Below are 19,642 nucleotides of genomic sequence, written 5' to 3' on the forward strand. Positions count from 1 at the left end.
GAAATGGACTTTATAGATCATTTCTCCCCGTTGGTTCATTTTAGACTTGAGAAAACTGAGGCTCAGAGAGGGATAGCTACTTTCCTAAGGCCACATAGCTAGTTGATGGCCAACCTGAGTCCAGAACCAGATCGACCGCCTCCTAATCATTCGGCCTTCAGTTACAAAGCTAAAATATTCCTGACCCACTGCACTAGCCTGGGATGAGACCCGAGTGTCTCTTGTGTAGGAAAAAGGTGAGAGGTCACCAGTGTTGTGCTGGTACATCAGCTTGCTCACTCGCTCTCTCCCTCCCTCCCCCTCTAAATAAATAAATAAATAAATAAATAAATAAATAAATAAATAGCAAATAACTGAGATTGGCCCGCCCCAGGTCCGAGATGAGAAACCAGAGAACCACGGTGAGAAGTAGCTTCTGGAAGAAAAATGGCCACCCCAAAGCAGAAACAGAATGCCAGGGCAGGCACACCTCAAAGATCTCAAAGCCAGCAATGTCCAGCACGCCGATGAAGAATTGCCTCTGCATCTTGGTGTCCAAGGTCTTGTTGATCCTGACCACCAGCCACTTGAACATCTTGTCATAGACGGCCTTGCCCAGAGCCCCGATGGAGTTGTGGCACTGTTCCATATTCTGGCCCTTCTGCACAAACTCATTGCCTACTTTGACCCGGGGCCTGGTGATGCCCTTCTGGAGCTCCCCGGAATTGAGACCCATGAGATGGGCAACTTTGTCAGCCACTGAGTAAGGACAGAAAAAGCAGGCGAGTGAAAGAAAGATGATGCCCTGTCCCAGAGAAGCCCAGCGCCATCTATTGTGTTTAAGGAAGGGGGTGAGGGCAGGGTGGCAGAGACCCTGTGTTGCCAATGAGAAAACAGAGGTCTGAGATGGTTTCCACACTTGCTCAAGGTCAAGTGGCAAAGCAGAGTAAAGAAACCGAAACTATGGTTCTGACTCTCTGTCCTGTCTCTCTGATTATTATTGATGTCTGGACATCCAAGGAACATTCTTGGTTTATAGCATGTCTCTGAAATGTTCACAAAGCCTCAGAGATCTGTGAGCCCCCGCCACTGGTGCTGCCTCCTCCCTGAACAGCCAAACACCTACCCTCCGTGGTGTCCACTTCAGCCTGCTCCTCTCTGGGCTTCTGCTTGAACTTCATGTTGCCAAAATGCAAGATGCCCCCGGTCAGCTTATAAATGCCAATCTTTTCGTCGGCGCTGAAGCCCAGCACGTCAAAGGCAACCTGCAAGTCCACAGGGAAGAGAAAGGCAAGAAAGTCCTGGCTTCTCGTTCCACAGAACAGAGGCCACGGCACTGCAGTTGTGGGCTGGCCCTGATGGGCCACTGCAATACGGTGTGGGTTCTGGAGGTCAGACACACCCTGGCCAGAGACAGGTCTGTTTTCCTCCCAGGGGCCCAGACCAAATGCTCTGCACTATAGTCATTTGTGTTTATCTAACCTTCCTGGCCTCTGTTTATTCATCTGCAAAATGGGGATAGTAGGTGGTCATAAGGATAAACTGAAATGATGTGTAAATGTTTAGGCCATTACTTCACACACAGTGAGAATTAGATACACAATAACACATTGGAGGTGGCATTATTATTACCATCATTATTACTGTTCAGGCTTCATGCTAGGTCCTGGGAGAGGGAAAGGCCAAGATGCATCACGAATCAATTCTACCATCAAAGAGGAGAGTGGACACAAATACCCTAACAGAAGTTACAGGTGCTTGGAGTGAGAAGAGGAGAGAGAGAGAGAGAGAGAGGGTGCGGTGGGAACTTAAGAGACTGGAGGGTCACTTCTAGCCAGGACGTGAAGCAGATGGCCCCTTAGGTTCTGTGGAATCCTAGTTCAATTCTGCTTGCTGTGACGGGCGGGAGAGAAGAGCCAGCTGCAGCCCGGGAGACCCCCAGGGGGAGAATCTGGGCCGCTGCCTGGCTGCTCTGGGTGGCCCCACCCCAATTCCAGTGGCAGCGCATGCAGGGCCCCACAGTTTCCGTCTTGGCTGTCCCTGTGGTGTGCCGGCCACGCCCACCCACTCACGTCTGTGATCTGCAGCTCTTCCCCGTCGTCCATGTTCTCCACCACTGTGACGCCCTGGCTCACCCAGTGGTACTGCTTAGGGTTGGGGACCAGCAGCAAAGTCTCTGCCAAGAGCAGGAAAGCAGATTAGCAGCTTGGTGACCTGCGGTTTTCTTCTCTTTCCTTTCTAAGCCATATCCCCTAAATGCCTCTCATGTGCCCGGCATGATGCAGGGGGCATCATGGGGCTACAGAGCTGAATAACATATGATCCCTACCCTCAGGGATCACCCAGAGTCATGGAGAGATTTGAAAAGGGTATATGAGGAGTTTTTGGATAGCAAGAGGGTCTCGGGAACTTGGTTGTGTCCTCCATCACTTGGCCCAGTACCTAGCGCCTCCTGGGTGCCCTGTAGATATTTGGGGAATAAATTAATTCCTATTTATTTTCCCCTTCCTCTCCCCTAGAAAAAGCCATTTACATTCTAAGGCAGAAGGTAACACAATGATTGCAGCGGGCAATAACAATCACTGGCACGTAAGAAGCGTGAAGATTGTGCTTTTACAAAGAAAGATACACACTTCGATTTGTCCTCAAATGTGTGCCCCTCTTGATCTGTCTTTGTTTTTCTGCTTCTGGAGGAGACGTTGGTGCAAGAAATACTTTCATTTTCCTTCATCTCTACTGTTGAGAAAAACTAGAGCCCAAGAAGGAAGATAAATGTGGGCGGTCACCCTGCTCAAGGGTCAGGGATGCAGTGGGGCTTGGTGGGGAGTGTGGCAACCAGGAGAGCTTGAGCCCCATCTGAAGGGGCCACCACCATCCGACTGCCTTGATTGGAGCCGTGTGGGAGGGCAGGGCCATGGCTGCTGGATCTTCTATAACTTCAGAGAAACAAGAAGTTGGTGATGTTTTTTGTTTTGTCTTGTTTTACTTATAACAGGGATTACTATCAAATTCCACTCATTGGTTCAGAGACCCTAGTGTTGTCAGTGAAAGACTTGCCCCTCATGGAGCACACTACCCACGCTTGTGAGTTTATCAACAAGCCAGTGGCCTCAAATCCAAGGGTGGTGATTTGTTTTGATTTGTTTTATGTGAAGTCTTCCAATTTCAAAATGCCATCCGTTAATTAAAAGGGACGGTGTGTCCAACACAAATAAAGCCCACTTGTGAGTGGGGAGAGGTCCCTAGTCTTTGGTGGGGTTAGAAGGTGTGTGTGTGTGTGTGTGGAAGAGTGAGTCTTCATCTCTCCCCTGACTTTATACCCTGAGCAGCTCTGCCATGAACAGTTGAGCAGGTTGGTGCCTGCACAAGAGCATCTAGGTGAGTGAGTGAGTATACTCTGCTCATCAGACTATGCACTCTGTGGGCTCTGTCCACCTAGAGGGGAGCCTCTTGTTATTGCACGTGCAATGGTTCTGGGCTGACGTCTCTGCTGCTGTCTAGCTCTGGGCCCAGAGGCAGCAGGTGCAAGCCCCATATCTCAGGTCTGTGTTGCAGGCATTCCAAAGCCCCGTCTGTGGTATGGGCCAACAGCGGTGCTAAGTCTCATGAGGCTGTTGTGAAGAGGAGACGTGAGGAGAACCTCAGGCAAGTTCCCTGTAGCCTATGCACACAACTGTAAGAAATTCATGCAGAACCACAAGGGATGGCACCAGACCCTCTGCGTTCGGGAGTCTGTTTGTTACTGAAACAAGAGGAGAAGCAAGTTAAGGGGCAGGTGGACAGACATCACGATCTTTACCAATAAGTTCAGGCTTCTTGTTAGAGAGAATCTGGTAGAAGATGTGGTAGCCCCTCTCAGCTGCTTGCTGGGAGATGACACGAGATTTCTCTAAGAGATCTGGAGAGGAGTAAGTACAGGAACATGAACACAGACCCATGCTGTCTGGGGTGCCGGGTGCCATCGCAGAAGGGCTCCCCTCTCTGTACAGTCCCATGCGATAGCCAGCTCAGGGGCCATTTTCTCCACCCCAGACACAGCTTCTGGGGGCCTCACTGCCCACGGAGGGGACCCCCGGGGGAGAAGGGCCAGCCCCCTGGGCATGAGACAGCAGGCTGCCTTCAGAAGGGCCCTGCCCCGTTTCATATTCCTCTGTTGCTGTTTTGAAATTCTTAAAAACTTTTTTTTTTAAGTTTATTTATTGTAAGAGAGAGAGAGAACTAGTTGGGGGGGGGCAGAGATAGAGGGGGACAGAGGATCCAAAGTGGGCTCGATGTGGGGCTCGAACTCATAAACCGTGAGATCATGACCCGAGCCGAAGTCTGACGCTTAATCGACTGAGCCACCCAGGCACCCCAAATTCTTAAATACTTTTTTTTAAATTTTTTTTTCAACGTTTATTTATTTTTGGGACAGAGAGAGAGACAGAGCATGAACGGGGGAGGGGCAGAGAGAGAGGGAGACACAGAATCGGAAACAGGCTCCAGGCTCTGAGCCATCAGCCCAGAGCCTGACGCGGGGCTCGAACTCACGGACCGTGAGATTGTGACCTGGCTGAAGTCAGATGCTTAACCGACTGTGCCACCCAGGCGCCCCTTAAATACTTTTTTTTAAAAGGAGCCCCTCCGGGCCCCACATGCTATGTAGCTGGTCCCTCCCGGAAGAACCCTCCAAAGGGGCCTGACTCACAGCTCTCGATGTCCGCTCCAGCCAGTTTGCCTGTAGTTCCGAAGTGGATTCGGATGAACTTGCCCTGAGCATGGAGGAAAGGGCCGTGAGGGAGGACGCGTGTGGTGCTAGACCAACACGTGGGCCGGGTTTGGCCACAGTCCCCCACTGGCAGCCCCCCTGAGTTCCAAGGGCGCTGTTTGGAATGTAACTGGGCCAGACATGGCTGTACGTGGAGCCACGGATTTCCCGTGCAGAGGAGTTAGATGGGGCTTGGAGCTAAATTTAAGGTCCGTGGGGTAACCCCACAGGGTATTTGTGGGGAGAGGAGCACCAGCAGGAGGGACTGGGATCACTGGAAAGTCAGCTTAGAGGTAGGCATGGTGAGAATTTGACCAGCGGGCGTGGGGGGCACGCTACTGAGTCTCTTTATTGAGACACCACATTCCTCTCCCTGCCCTTTGGCAGAACCACCAATAAATTCTCCTGGAAGGAGGATTCTCTGTGTCTCCGCCTCTGCTGCTCCTGGCCCATCTGCTCACCTCTATTCCTCACCTGCCTCCACTTCCTCCCTACCCAGCCCTGTTTACCTAGGCTCCCCGCCAGCACCCTGGTAATGAGGGGACCCCAGCAGGAGATTGGGAACCAGGAAGGAAGCCCCTCACATAGTGCCCCGGTAGAGGTCCCACAAGAGAGCTGAGCTGGTTCCAGAATCCACCAGGGCCCTTCGGATGGACGGCACCCTTCCTGCATCCCTCCGGCAGGGGGATGGGCAGAGTTGCCTGCAGCTGGGGGGATGGGGAGAGCTGTCCACAGCTTCCAGCCGCTGTGAATCTCTGGCTCCCCCGTCTGACTTCGCAGCCCCTCATCACCCTGTTACCAAGTCTCTGCATTCAAGCTCTTTGATTTCAATACTGATGTGGGCTATGTGTGATGTAGACCTTGACAGATAAGGCCTTAAAACTCTCTGGGAAGGAGATGCTGTGACTTGCCTCATTCCATTTGCATGCTTAAATCAGCCCCAATTTGCTTACCTGGAATAGGGTGATGGCACCTGTCCCACCACCCCCAGGGGCCACTGTTGTCGTTGTTCACACTTACAAAGCGAGAAGAGTTGTTGTTTCTGATGGTCTTGGCGTTCCCAAAAGCCTCCAGTACAGGGTTTGCCTGGATGATTTGATCCTCCAGGGACCCCTGGCCCAGAGAGAGACACACACACAAAGTTGGGTGCTGCCTGGGGATTCAGGGCTTTCAAATGACTCTGGCTTGTGAGCTGGGAACCAGGAGGGGAATGGCCTTGGGGAGGCCTGGAAATCAGGGCAGGAAGGAACCTGTGAAGAGGGCCACCCCCTGATGACCATCCCCCTATGGCCCTGACACCGGACGGCCACCTGTCAGATGACAGGCCCTGATTCTTAGCTGGTGCTGGAGAGACTCCAGAGTGAGCCTGAAAACCCTTCCCTGGGCATCCCTGGTCTTCCTCATGAGCCTTTCCTTTGTCGGCTTTTGTAGCTGCCCCTGGCCCGGCTATTGCTCCTTGGGCCCCAGGGCCATGGGGGCCTGTGGAAGCAGCTGATGAGGAGCTGATGTCCCCCATCCTCCCCTGCCAGGCACAAATGGCTCTGCCACCTACCCCTCTGGGGACAGACATGAAGGGGGGGGGGCAGCAGAATACATCCTGTAGGGGGAGGCCCAGGTCTGCGGCCTCCTCCTCCCAATGTGGTCCTTCCTACCCTTCTCTCCAAGATGCCTCCTCCTCTGTAAAATGGCCCAAACCCCAGGACACCTATGAGGGTCACATGGGCTCTGCATGTGTGCTCTCCTGTGTGTGTCCCCCTGTGAGTGTCCTCCTGTGTGTGCCTCCTATGTGTGCCCCCCTGTGTGTGCTCCCCTGTGTGTGCCCCCCGTGTGTGCCCCCCTGTGTGTGCCTGAAGACAGGGTGGGCTGGGGTGACAGACTCTGAGTCTGCCCATCAGCCCTACCTTTCCATCCGAGGACTGTTTGCCAGTTCCCCCGACATTGGCAAAGTACTGGATGACCTTCTTCGTGTTCTCAGTCTTGCCAGCACCGGATTCTCCACTGCAAATGGATAATAGGAGCAGAGTGAAGTGCAAGGAGGGGCTTGGCTGCAGAGAAGCAAAGCAATAAGCGGTGGAGGCTGAGTGTTGCCATGATTCATCCCTCAGCCGGGACACAAAGGTGGGGGAGTGGGGACACAGACCCCCCGCCCCCCAACCTCAGCTTCACAAGGGCAGCCTTAAGGTCCTGCTAAGCCCATTCACAGCCTGCAGATTTCCATACCAAGTCCCACCAATTAATTCTAAGAAGGCTTAATTACATGTGTAAGATACAGACCTAATTATATGTGTATAGACTGAGAGACAGAAGGGACACTTACGTGATTAGCATAGACTGATTTTCACGATCTGCAGGGAAGAAAGCGGCAACAGGAAGATGTAATTAGGAATCACTTAGGAACTAGACGTTTGACATCGCCCTGGCCGAACAGTCTGGATCTCCCTGCATCCCACCCAGCTTGGAGGTGGGCTGCAGTGACCAGCAGAGGCCAAAGCCCCCAGATCCTGTGGAGTTCCCTTCTCTAGCATGCATGTTTGTAGAAGGGCCAAGAATTTACCAGCCACTCTTTCCACTAGCCCCATCCCGTATAGATAGCTACCAAGTCATTAGCAACATAACAGAAATTGCTTCACCAGCCGCTGTGCCACATGCCAGAGTCCTACAGGGAATGGTTAAGTGTTGGCTTGAACTCTGGGCAAGTCGCTTAACCTGGCATCTGTGTGTTTTGTGAAGCTTAAATGAGATGGGGTGTGAGGTAGGGCCAGTACTTGGCAAGCACCCTCACTGAGCCCTGGTACCCAGTGTTAGCATCACGTGCTGCTGCTCAACACTTTAGCAAAGAAGAACTTCAGCAGGTGGCATGGCGTCCAGGTTGGGATTGGGTAGCCCATGGTTCTCATGCATTTGGAGCCAGTGGCAAAAGAACTTTTGTTGCCCACCCCAAGAGCCCCGGCAGCCCCCAGCCCACTCACTCATGAGCATGTCATGGTACGCATTGTCAGAGATGGAGAAGAGGTGGGGTGGCATCTCTGTGCGCTTTTTGCCTTTGTACATGTTGGCCACGCGGGCCCCGTAGATGGGCAGCCACTTGTAGGGGTTGACTGTCACACAGAACAAGCCTGAGTAGGTCTGGTGGGAGGGAAGGGAGACAGTTAGCTGGCTTTTCCTCCTGGTGCCCTCTTCCTTCCAGGCCCTAGCCTGCCCTGGAGCAGCCTGGCTGGAGGTCACTGCCAGCCTAGAGGGATACAATGGTGTCCCCTCTGGATGCAAAATCTATGTCTGAGCGTCTATTCAGTAAGCAAAGCCATCTTTCTCTTTCATATATATGTGTCTCATTTTATTTTGGTTTAATTATTTGGATAGATAACATAGTAATTCGTATGGACAAATAGGCAGCAGAAAGCCAGCCCCCACCCCCACCAACACACATTGCTCCCCTCCTCCTCCCACACACAGGTAAACATAGTGTTAATTTCTAATACCTGCCTTCTGTGGTTTCTGTTGCATATACATACAAACCCAGGGATACATTCTTATTGCTCCCTTCTTGTTTTTAAAACAAAAGATAGCTCTCTATAATACTGTTCTATATCTTGCTTTTTCCATTTAATACATCTGGGAGATTTTGCGTGAGTGTTCACAGAGAGACCTCTGTGGTGTTTTAACAGCTGCGAAGTGCTCCCTGTGTGGACACGACCCCTCCTGGCGGACAGCGGGGTTTGATCTACTCTTAAGAAGAGATGCCAGCTTGTGTTTTCATTATAAGGCAATTTTATAAGGAAATCAACCCATTGAAAAGAAAAAAAAATCAGAAAAACCAATGAGGTAGTAGAAGAAATTGTCTGAGGGGAGAATAAGTGAGGGCAGAATAAGTGAGGCCAAATCTGTGGGTCCCCATCCATGAGTCCCAAACTATCCTTCTCCTTGCGGGACACTCACATCAACCTGATACTCCTGCCCACCGCCCCCGTGCCTCTTTTCAGTTGAACTGAAATCTTCCACTTCGGCCTAGATGGGAATAAACACCCACCCTGCCCCAGCTTCTTCTTAGCATAGCTGTGATATACATAATGAGTTTTAAAAGATATCTTATTACATAGAAAGTGATCCCGAGAAAGAGAAACAAAGATGAGATAGAGAGAACCCACTTAAGGAGTTGAGAGTATGACACACAGCGTGTTACCCTGGAACTCCTGGTGCTGAGTCACTCTTTCCCGCCAGCCCTGTCTCAGGGTGGGGGTAAGGCAGACAGCAGGTGGATGGATGGACGGACGGACGGACAAAGGGTGACATCTAACAAGGCTGTGTGAAGTCATCAGGGGGGTAAATGATGTTTTGATTGGAGAGTTTGCAGGGGTGTGGTGGGGAGGAAGACGTCTGGATAACAACCTCAGCAAAAGGTATTTAAGCTGCCCATGAGATGGCACCGTCACGGAGACATCGAAGGCTTGGAGTGGAAGTTCTAACGTGTCAAAAGCATGGTCCCTGTGCCCTTGTCTGAGCCATACTGTGTGTTGGTTGCTGGGAAGGTAGAGGAGCAGCTGTGCCCTTCCCATCAGGAGAGGGGCAGAAGATCTGCAGTCACCCCTCATCCCCAACCCCAGCCCCAGACACTCACATAGATCCTCATGTTGGTGTAGCGTTGGCGCAGGTTGTTCAGGACGCTGGCCTCATTCAAGAAAGTCATGTCCGCCATGTCGTTGGCTTGGTAGAATTTGGGCGGGTTCATCTGCTGGACATCATCCTTCTTCACAGTGACAGTCTGGGTGAGGGGAGTGTCAAGACGCAGCAGGAATTAGGAAATAATACTGTCAACAGCCATATGGGCTTCTGGCACAACGTACCCCATACTCTCTGGTATCCTGGAAGGAGCTAGAGTTGGGTGACCATTGCGCCCAACTCCTGGTCCAGCCATCACTGGGCAGCTTGGGCTGAGGAGGGACCTCCAAGGCCATATGAGCCGTAACTGCCTCCCCTATGAAATAGGGATGACAGAAGCTTCCTCAGCTGGTTGCTGTGAGAATTATATTAACATAAGTGGGAGCATCTAAAATACCTTATGAGCTATCAAGTCCCATCCCTAAATTCAGAGCACCTCTGGGCTCTGCTTCTCTTCCCACCAAGTCCATTCTGGTAGCTGATCAGAACTTGCTCTTTGATCCCGGGGACACTTTGCAGAGGTGTGATTCTTGGATCTCTGCCTTGGGAATTGGTGGTGGTTTCTAAACAGCAGTGAACTTTTTCATTAAAAAAAAAAAAGAAAAGAAAAAGACATTTCCCTGCTCCTACCAATCCACCAAGCCACTTTGAAAGATAAAATTGAGGGGCGCCTGGGTGGCACAGTCGGTTAAGCGTCCGACTTCAGCCAGGTCACGATCTCGAGGTCCGTGAGTTCGAGCCTCGCGTCAGGCTCTGGGCTGATGGCTCAGAGCCTGGAGCCTGTTTCCGATTCTGTGTCTCCCTCTCTCTCTGCCCCTCCCCCGTTCATGCTCTGTCTCTCTCTGTCCCAAAAATAAATAAACGTTGAAAAAAAAAATTTAAAGAAAAAAAAAAAAGAAAGATAAAATTGAAAGCAAGCAAGCAAACAAGACAAGACCAAATAAAAAAAAAAAAAAGACAACAATGAGTGCTGAGCAGTACATGTGTCAGGGTGAGGATAGCACAGGGTTGGGAGTCTGGAGCGCCTGTGCATGGCAGGCAAATCCCGTCCCCCCTCCGTGCCCCAATTTCTTAATCTGTAAATGAAAACTAGCAGCAGCTCTTAAGTTCCAGCCTCTGGGACCGAAGCTCAAGACATGTGATCCAGAAAACAAACATCTTTGAGCTGCCTACAGCCTGACGTGGGAGGCTTGAACACATACTGGGCTTTCTGGGACTTTTAATAATTTATGAGTCCAATAGGCAGATAATTTGAAACCTTGACAGTTCTGGAAAATCTACCCACTAATGGTCACCACACCCCCTAGTAAATCAAGCTGGGTTCTATTCAGAGTCCATTTCCCCGGAATTCCCAGATCTCTGGGCCTCGCCCTCAGGCAGACACTTGTCTCTCAGCTCCAGCACAGGACAGAGGCCTTTGCCTTGATCTCAGAAGCCAGGTGAGTCAGTCTTTCTGTCCCAAACCTGCGGATTCACACAGAAGTTACGTGCTGTCCTTAACGTGTATCTAGACAGGGGCCTCCGGGGCTCCACACTCTCCTTATAACACTGCAATGCTCTGCCCTGCTGAAAGGTAGGTTCTCTGGAGAAGTGAGCTGGACTTTCATGTTCCAACTCGCTTGAACCCAGCGATGGCCTCATCTCCCTCCTGCACTCCCCTGGAAGCAAAACAAAGCACGAGGCTCAGATGCCATAAGTTGTGATCACACAAGGTCTCTGGTCTCATGTATTCCCGACCGTGACCAAAGACCGCCTCACGCTCCTGCTGCATAGCCCACCATGGAGAGGTGATGTGGTGATGTGGGGGCATACGGGTGTTCGAGCCAGATACAGCTAGGTTTGAATCTGAGTTCATCATTTGCTGTCTTTGTGACTATGGGCAAGTTACCTAGGGTTTCCTTGATCCTTTGCAAAATAGGAACTCCTAAAATCCTACTACATAAGATTCTTGAAAGGATTAAACAAAATGTCCAGCGCCTCACCAGGAGTCTGCTGTGGGGTTGGGGTTTAATTAACCAAACTTTCCATTCTCTCAAGTCATTCCCCCAGTCAGACACAGTGAGAGACTGTGAGAGACTGTGATGTCATACACAGCAGAGAGAGCGGTGTATTGGTAAACCAGCTATACAGGGGGTGGGAATGGGGAGAAATCCCTGATTTATACCATTTGTCAATTCCCATGGTGTACATACATCTGCCATGGTTGACATCAAGCTGCTAAATGTTTAATATGCAGCTGCAAAGCCCCTGGAGTTTTAGCATTGTGTCCTCACAAGCTAGGACAAACCAGCTCCAGCACACTGCCACCGTGCAGCAAGGGGATCTGAAGCCACCATCTATGCTCACACAGCTGGAGAGCCCCCGGGGCCAGCCAGGGTGTTCTGGGCCTGTCCCACACTCCTCAAGCCATCACGGGCACATAGTGCACCTGCTGATGGCTTCCCCTCACTCCTTCACTTGAAAACCGTTTGGGACTTTGAAGGTAAGTAACTCCCTTGACGATCTGGTGCACAAATGGACTATTGCAACATACAAAGTACTTCCATGTGCCCTACCATATGCCCTACCATGTTGGAGTCTCTATTGGGAGAGAGTCAAAGCTCAGAGAGGGGAAGTGTCTTGCCCAGGGCCACAGTCTGAGTGCAGTTGCGTCTGAACTTGTACCCGGCACAGAGGACCCAGAGGCATCTACTCTTCTTTCTACTCTGCCTCTTGAGCAGAAGCATGGACGGCAGCACCTGGGTGTCTGCCACTCCCAAAGTTTCATCCTTGGAGATTATTCCTCACTCACCTGGTTGTTGACAGTCTTCACGGTGACCTGGTCACCCTGTTCAGACTGGATCTCCCCAGCGATGAAGCCCTCCTTCTCGTCTTTGACCCAGCAGGACCTCTTGATGTCATAGGGCTTGTTCATGGCTTCTATCCTCTCCTTTTCGGGAGGTGCCAGGAAGGGCATCGGGTCCACATCGTCCCCACATTCACCTTTGTATCCACCAGGCATCGCGGCTTGGCTCAGGGAGGAGTGGGAAGGAACCGAGGGAGGGAACCAGGACTTCCCAGGGTGCTATAGGAAAAGCAAGGACACTTTGCCAAGGCTCATGTGTAGGCTGGAACGAGTGCCCTGAGAGATGGGGCTGCTTCTCTCATGTCACTTTGGGTGTCTTGCTGCCATTAGGTTTTTAAATTTTTATTTATTTTTTTTATTTTGATGGGGTGCCTGGGTGGCTCAGTCAGTTAAGTGTCTGACTTTGGCTCAGGTCATGATCTCATAGCTCATGAGTTCAAGCCCCACATCTGGCTCTGTGTTGTCAGCTCAGAGCCTGGAGCCTGCTTGGGATTCTGTGTCTCCCATTCTCTCTACCCCTCCCCTGCTTGCGTTCTGTCAATCTCTCTCAAAAATAAATAAATATCAAAAATTTTTTATAATGTTTATTTATTTTGAGAGAAAGAGAGTGTGATCTTGATCTCACAAACTGTGAGATTGTGACATGAGCCAAAATCAAGAGTCAGACGCCTAACCGACTGAGCCACCCAGGGGCCCTGGTGCCATTAAGTCTTAATAATTGAGAGTAAGAAATGAGGTAATAACTCCACAGAGTTGCTTACCCCCCACCAACCACAAAACACTTCTGTATCTGCCTCTCTCATATGCCCCTCACACCGGGGCTGTGAGGTAGGGATCAGGAAGCTCATTTTATGGAGGAGAAGATGAGAGCCTTAAAAATTTTAAAGTAAGGATTTCAACCATGAAATTGGGACAGGAAAACAATAACTACTTGGTTTCCATTTTCTCTTAAGGTATGAGCAGAGGGCACAAGCCACATTAGTACCACAGTCACACAGTTTCTGTTGGGTTTGTCCCCAACAGAAAGCACAGCTAGTCTCCTTTCATTTTAGTGTGGTTGCAGACATCTCAAAATAGTATTTACCCTCATTTCAACTTTGAAATTATGGTTTTATTAGACCCTCGGTTAGTTGCTATTTAAGTCTACTTATGCAGAAGTGTACTTTTAATTACTATATCACAAATTGACTTTTAAATATTTTGATAACTGTATTTTAATACAATTGGGTTTCCTTTGTAACCCTATGTAGTTTTTTTTTTTTTCTAAATGTATTTTAAAACACTAATGTGAGCTGAAGTCTACAGGCTTCACCAGATGCTAAGCAAACACTCGGTTCAGAATAATTGCCCAGATTCAATGATTACCTCTCTTAAGACAAGGCCAGCCTAGGGTCAAGTGGGGGCCTCTTGGTCTCCAAATCTAGACAATTTCACCAAACCATCAGGAGGGAGGAGAACTGGGGACTCCTGGTAGCAAAGAGAGAAGTCAGGGCATCCCAATTTGTCTTGAAGGGGAAGAACCTTCTTGAAAGTTTGGGAAGGGGTGTGGTTCTGACAGGCAACACTGTTCTCCAGGCTGAGTATGGCCTCCAGCTCTAAATAAACCAGTTGGAGATGGAAGGGTCTCAGGACCGTGCCTCCCAGGCCCCTGCTGCACAGAGCTATCCTCCAGGCAGCTCCAGCTTTTCCTGTCTGGGGCCCTGGTGTTTCCAAAAGAGGCTGACCCAGGATAGGCAAGAGGTGGCGGTGAAGCCAGATACTTCCTCCTAGTCTCACCTCTCTGTGGGCCCAGCTTAGAGAGTTCTGCTTGCAGCCTGGGTTCCCCAAGCCCAAAGTGGGTCCCTTTCACAGGAAATAATGAGGCCAGCAGGGTGGGCCTCCTGTGCCAGACGGTGATGTCTGTGTTCCCACTGGACACACTTTTAAATTCAAGTAGTAAAATGCATAGGGTCACCAAGGAAACAAACGGTATGAGAATATAATTAGCAAAATAGTAAACAACGCGTGATACGGCAATCCACGTAATCCTTCACTAATGCATCAAATTACACGATCTGACCACAGCTCTGACAACCACTGTATTTCTGAAGCAACAATGGAAACTGACAGTCTTTTGAGCTCTCTGCATCAATTGTACCGCGATATGAAAATAGCAGTGATTTCCATTGCCAACAAAGTCACAGGTGTGGGTGACTGAGATTATAAAGGGGAGGGGATGATACATTCCAGTCAAAGGATGTGAAAATCAGGATGGAATTGTTTTCCCACTGAAAATCCCTGAGCCTAGGGAGAGAGCCTGCCTAACCCGTCCTGAGTCCCATCCAGGGGAGCACTGGGCTGAGAGTCCTCTGTGTCCCTGATATCTTCCAGCAGTTTGTCCAGCACCCAAGACACTTGGGTCCCCCTGGGCTCTGCCACAAGTCACCTTGGGCAGTTCAGTGGCTGCCTTGGGCCTCCCCCACCCCCTTTCTGGAAGAGAGGATTGTGCGACATAGACTTCCATTTGTTATTTATTGTCCCTGATGGCTCAATTGTTTGTCTTTTTGCTGCCTCATTTTCCTGCTTCTGTTTAACACAGATGGAAGTCACCAGGGAAATGAGACCAAAATCCACATGAAAAGAAAATGCAAGTATCAGCAAAGTCAGATTAAAATTCATTAGACTTGTTGTTAAAACAGAACCACTTTTAAGACTAGGACTGGGTGCCTTTTAAAATTGCTCTAATGTGGGAGGAAGGGCCAGAAATTCTTTGTTTATTCCAGTGAGGCTGTGTGTGTGTGTGTGTGTGTGCGCGTGCGTGCGCGTGTGTGTAAACTTCATGGTTTTGCCATGAACCACAAGCTGAGATATCGTGGCTATTGTCCTGGCCTGGTGGCCCGGGGCACAGACCCCTGGAACCAGGCACTGCCCCAAGGACTATACAGGTCTTGGACACCACTCATCCCCTCAGTGGCCACCAGCCTCTTGCTCAGTTGTGAGCTCACCTCCCAGGCACCCCCTGCACATTCAAGCTACTCCTGTCCCCCCAGACAACAGCTCTTTCCAGGCATCCTTGATAACTAAGCCCACTTTTTCTGTATTTTTTTTTTTAATTAAAAAAATTTTTTTAGGTTTTTTTTATTTTTTAAGTAATTTCTACACCCAATGTGAGGCTCGAACTCACAACCCCAAGATCAAGAGTTGCATGCTCTTCTGACTGAGCCAACCTGATGCCCCTAAGACCCATTTTTTAAAATCATGAAGCACATAGAAAACACTCAGGTCAAGGAATGCAGAGGCTGAAAGCGTCCTGGAGGGTAGAGGGGGAGCAGAGATGCATTACAGAGGGTGGGAAGGACAGAAGGACAGGGCTGGGGTTGAGCCCGACATGAACCCAGCACCTTCTTCCTCCCCCACCCCCGAGCAGGGAAGGCAGGTGGTACAGTGAATGGGACTGATCCGGGTTCAAATCCCGATGGCTCCTGTCTCACTGTGGAATGTGGCACAAGCTCCCCGGCAGCTGCCTCCTCACCCTCACGTCCCCTGGAACACTGAATGAGGTGCTCCCTCTGCAGCCCCTGGGGCAGACCGGTGCTCAAAAAATGCTCATCTCCTGATCCCCCTTTGCCAGTCTCTCATCATTACACCCACTTTCCTCAGGTGGCCCCTCTGCAGCCCCCACCTCCCCCTTTCCCATCTCCCCCCGCATCCCTCATGGTACCCACCTGAGACAGCACTGGAAGAGACTGGGTGCCCAGCAGAGGCTGGCCATTCCCTTTTATACCTGCCCAACAGGTCTGAGCCAGCAAAACCTTAAAAAAGAAAAGAACCCCCTCAGGGCTCTGGTGGCTCAGCTGGCTTCACCTTCCAGCGTTTGACTGGATGCTCCCGGGTCCCTCAGGGGGGATCAGTGAATGCTGTAATTTTAGGACATCCTCCTTCCTCCCATTGCCCTTGTGGGGAAACTGATGACCTCAGCCCAGGGGTGCGGGCGGTGGGCAGAAATAGAACAGCTGGCTAATGTGTTTTCCACTTAAAGCTGGGAATCTGCTCATGGAGGGAGTCGACTCTCAAGGAGGAAGACCCGGGTGAGTCATCTGAAGCCTTTGGCATGGATGAGCCCAGATAACCAACTGGTTGATGATTAGCCTGGAAGGCCAGCGTGAACTTGGACTTCACTCATTTGCTCACGGCCACAGGCCCCCTCCAGCCCACCATGACCAGCAGAGATATCATGATGTGACTCCAGCTTTGAGTCCTAAAGCCCGGTGGTCCCCAGTTCCTCCGTGGCTTCTCATGCACTTAGTGACCTTGAGCAGGTCATTGCCCTCACTGGGCTTGCCTTTCCCACCTGTAAAGTGGGAAGGATGGACTCTAAGTGACTTTTGTACCCTTCTCCAGGTCAGAGATGGTCTCTGAGTCTGGAAGCAACATGCGTCTGGAGGTCTTTCTTCCTGGCATCTGCCATCACCCTTCTCTCCACCCCCAGTCACTGTTTTTTGAATTGAGAAAAATTAATAGAACATAAAAGTAACTATCTTAAGCGAGTAACTCAATGGCATTGAGTACATTCACCATGTTGTGCAACCGCCACCTCTGTCTAGTTTCAAAACATTTTCATCAGCCCCAAAGGAAACCTGGGAGCCTTTAAACAGCCTCTCCCCAACCCTGGCAACCACCAGGCTGTTTTCTGTCTTTGTGGTTTCACCTATTCTCGGTTATTTCATGTGAATGGAATCATGCGGCATGTGACCTCTTGGGCTTAGCTTCTTTCATTTAGCATCATGTTTTCAAAGTTCACCCTCCTTGTTGCAGACATTAGTCCTTGACTCCTTTCTGTGGCCGAACAGTATTCCATTGTATGCCTCTGCCATACTTTATCCGTTCACCCATTGGTGGACATTTGGGTTGTTCTCACCTTTTGGCTATTGTGAATTGTGCTGCTATGAACATAGTTACATTTATTTGTCTGAGTGCCTGTTTTCAGTTTTTTAAAAATATATCTATCTAGGAGCCACTCGGGTGGCTCAGTAGGTTAAGCGTCTGACTCTTGATTTCGGCGCAGGTTCATGAGATTGAGCCCCTTTTCGGACTCTACGCTGAGTGCAGAGCCTGGTTGGGATTCTCTCCCTCTCTCTCTGCCCTTTCCTCTCCCTCCCTCCCTCTCTCTCTCTCAGAAATAAACTAATTAAAAAAATTAAATACATATTTACCTAGGAATAGAATTGCTGGATTGTTTGGTAATTCTGTGTTCAGTTTTTTGAGGAACCACCTGTTTCCACAGTGACTGAATCATTTTATCTTCTCTGTATCCTCACCAACAGTTGTTATTTTCCTTTTTTGTTGTTGTTGTTGTTTGTTTGTTTTGTTTTGTTTTTAATTATGGTCATCTTAGTGGGTGTGAAGTGGTATCTCACTGTGGTTTTTATCTACATTTCCCTAATGACCAATGACGTTGAGCATCTTTTCATGTGCTTTTTGGTCATTTGCATATCTTTGGAAAAATGTCTATTCAAGTCCTTTGCCCATTTTTTAATTGGGTTATTTGTCTTATCTGTTGTTGAGTCTTAAGAGCTCTTTATATATTTTTAGATACTAGATCTTTATCAAACATATGATTTGCAAATATCTTCTCCCATTCTGTAGGCTTGATCAATGTCTTGACAATGCCCTTTGATGTACAAAAGCTAATTTTAACAAAGTCCAATTTATCTATTTTTTTTCTTTTGTTGAGTGTGCTTCTGGCCTCATATTTAAGAAGCTACTGCCAAATTCAAGGTTATGAAGATTTGCCCCTACGTTTTCTTCTAAGAGTTGTATGGTTTTAGAGTTTATATTTAGGTTGTGGATGCCTTAATTCACTCTTAAAGAAAAAAGGAACCCACTTGAGCACAGAACTGATTTCCTTTTTTGTTTCTCTGGGTTTGGGCCTGTGAAGAAGCTACATTACTGTGGTAATCAAAGAACTTTTATTTTCAATGTTTTTAATGTTTATTTATTTTTGAGAGAGAGAAGGGGGGGAGGGGCAGAGAGAGAGGAAGACACAGAATTGGAAGTGGGCTTGAGGCTCTGAGCTGTCAGCACAGAGCCCGACGTGGGGCCCGAACCCACGAACTGTGAGATCATGACCTGAGCTGAAGTAGGACACCCAAATGACTGAGCCACCCAAGTGCCCCGGTAATCAAATAACTTTTAATGTAGCACATTTTAACGTTTTGCAGACACTTCCCTTTTATCAGCTGATTCCTGTGGCGTTGTTATTGTGTTCTGAAAACTAGAATCCATCAATGAAGAATTGTATTAATAAGCAATTATGACATGGAAACTTTATTAGCACCTGCTCTGCCCGAATACTTGACACACCACTCCCATGCTGGGCCTCAGTTTCCCCAAAGGTAAAATAAAAGTTTGGCTGAGACACCTCCAACCATGGCTGTTATTGATGTTGCTGAGGTGCCGTTCCAATCAAATTCTGATCACCTGACAGAGTTGTTTTCAATTTCTTTAGAACTTTGATTTTTAAGTTTATTTATTTGAAGAGACAGAGACAGTGCAAGTGGGGGAGGGGCAGAGAGAGGAGAGAGAGAGAGAGAGAGAGAGAGAGAGAGAGAGAGAGAGAATGAATCCCAAGCAGGCTCTGCACTGGCTGGAACCCACGAAGCTGTGGGATCATGACCTGAGCCGACACCAAGAGTCTGACGCTCAACTGACTAAGCTACCCGGGTGCCCAGTGGCAGAACTTTGAATTGGCAGATCTTTGTACAGAAGTCTGGTTTGTCAACATATGTAAGTGGACCATCTTTGGGTGGAGCAAGGGATGAGGCCTCCCCATGTCCCACCCTCCCCCGGGGCCTTTGAAGATAGTTATCCAGGAGAGGCTGCGGGGGGCTGGTGGTGGGGGGCTGGTGGCGGGGAGCCAGGGCCTGGAGCGCATCCTTGGAATGCCCCAACCAAAGCAGGGATGCTTCCAGCTTATTCCTACAGTCTCTTACTGTTCAGTCCAGGCCCCAGCAGGAGAGAGCACGCTGCACACTCAGCCTGGGGTTTAATAGAGAGACTACTGGCTAAGGTGGGCCAGGGTTAAGGGGAACTGACAGTGGGTAGAGAGACATCGAGAAAGCCACCACCCCCCAGATATGGTTGTGGGAAAAGTGAGGTCCTCAGAGGCCCAGCTACTGCTCAACCAGACCCACCCAACCAGAAGCCAGAGAGCAGGGACTTGGGGAAGCAGCCGGGGGAGGTCAGCCTCCTGCAACATGAGGCAAGGTGGCAAACGGATCTGGAGCAACCATAGGGTATCTAGCACCTGCCCCTTGGTCTCTCATGGTTTGAGCTTCTCACTGGGGACTTTTTTAGTGGTTGGTGTTCCAGAAAGTTCCATTTCAGTAAGAGTGCTTGGTTGGGGGAGGGCCCTCGAAGCAACTGTCAGGTGACTA

General features: G+C 49.7%; 2 protein-coding genes across 7 annotated transcripts in view; one reads left to right on the forward strand and one right to left on the reverse strand.

The window, feature by feature from the left end:
• The window catches only part of LOC106981183 (myosin-16), a 62,152-nt gene extending 49,647 nt beyond the window's left edge, over nucleotides 1-12,505 (reverse strand). The window contains exons 1-11 of one of the 3 annotated variants that reach the window (XM_027042200.2): nucleotides 12,174-12,505; nucleotides 9,342-9,485; nucleotides 7,696-7,852; nucleotides 7,044-7,071; nucleotides 6,628-6,724; nucleotides 5,747-5,839; nucleotides 4,667-4,730; nucleotides 3,779-3,877; nucleotides 2,052-2,155; nucleotides 1,106-1,244; nucleotides 470-738 (exon numbers count right to left, since the gene is read on the reverse strand). In XM_027042200.2, coding sequence (XP_026898001.1) covers nucleotides 470-738; nucleotides 1,106-1,244; nucleotides 2,052-2,155; nucleotides 3,779-3,877; nucleotides 4,667-4,730; nucleotides 5,747-5,839; nucleotides 6,628-6,724; nucleotides 7,044-7,071; nucleotides 7,696-7,852; nucleotides 9,342-9,485; nucleotides 12,174-12,383 — 1,404 coding nt within the window. In that variant the 5' untranslated portion in view covers nucleotides 12,384-12,505. Of the gene's footprint in view, nucleotides 1-469; nucleotides 739-1,105; nucleotides 1,245-2,051; nucleotides 2,156-3,778; nucleotides 3,878-4,666; nucleotides 5,033-5,746; nucleotides 5,840-6,627; nucleotides 6,725-7,043; nucleotides 7,072-7,695; nucleotides 7,853-9,341; nucleotides 9,486-12,173 lie in introns of those variants that run through there. The other 2 variants (XM_053213515.1, XM_027042199.2) reach the window with 2 other exon arrangements.
• KPNA7 (karyopherin subunit alpha 7) overlaps nucleotides 1-19,642 on the forward strand; it is a 121,609-nt gene that overhangs the window by 62,292 nt on the left and 39,675 nt on the right. Inside the window, exon 1 of one of the 4 annotated variants that reach the window (XM_027042208.2) lies at nucleotides 10,337-11,864. The exons of the other annotated variants lie outside the window; for them this stretch is intronic. The gene's annotated coding sequence lies outside the window, so the exon portion shown is untranslated. Of the gene's footprint in view, nucleotides 1-10,336; nucleotides 11,865-19,642 lie in introns of those variants that run through there. 4 annotated transcript variants of the gene reach the window in all.

This window comes from Acinonyx jubatus, chromosome E3 (genome assembly GCF_027475565.1).
Source record: "Acinonyx jubatus isolate Ajub_Pintada_27869175 chromosome E3, VMU_Ajub_asm_v1.0, whole genome shotgun sequence".
NCBI lineage: Eukaryota > Metazoa > Chordata > Mammalia > Carnivora > Felidae > Acinonyx > Acinonyx jubatus.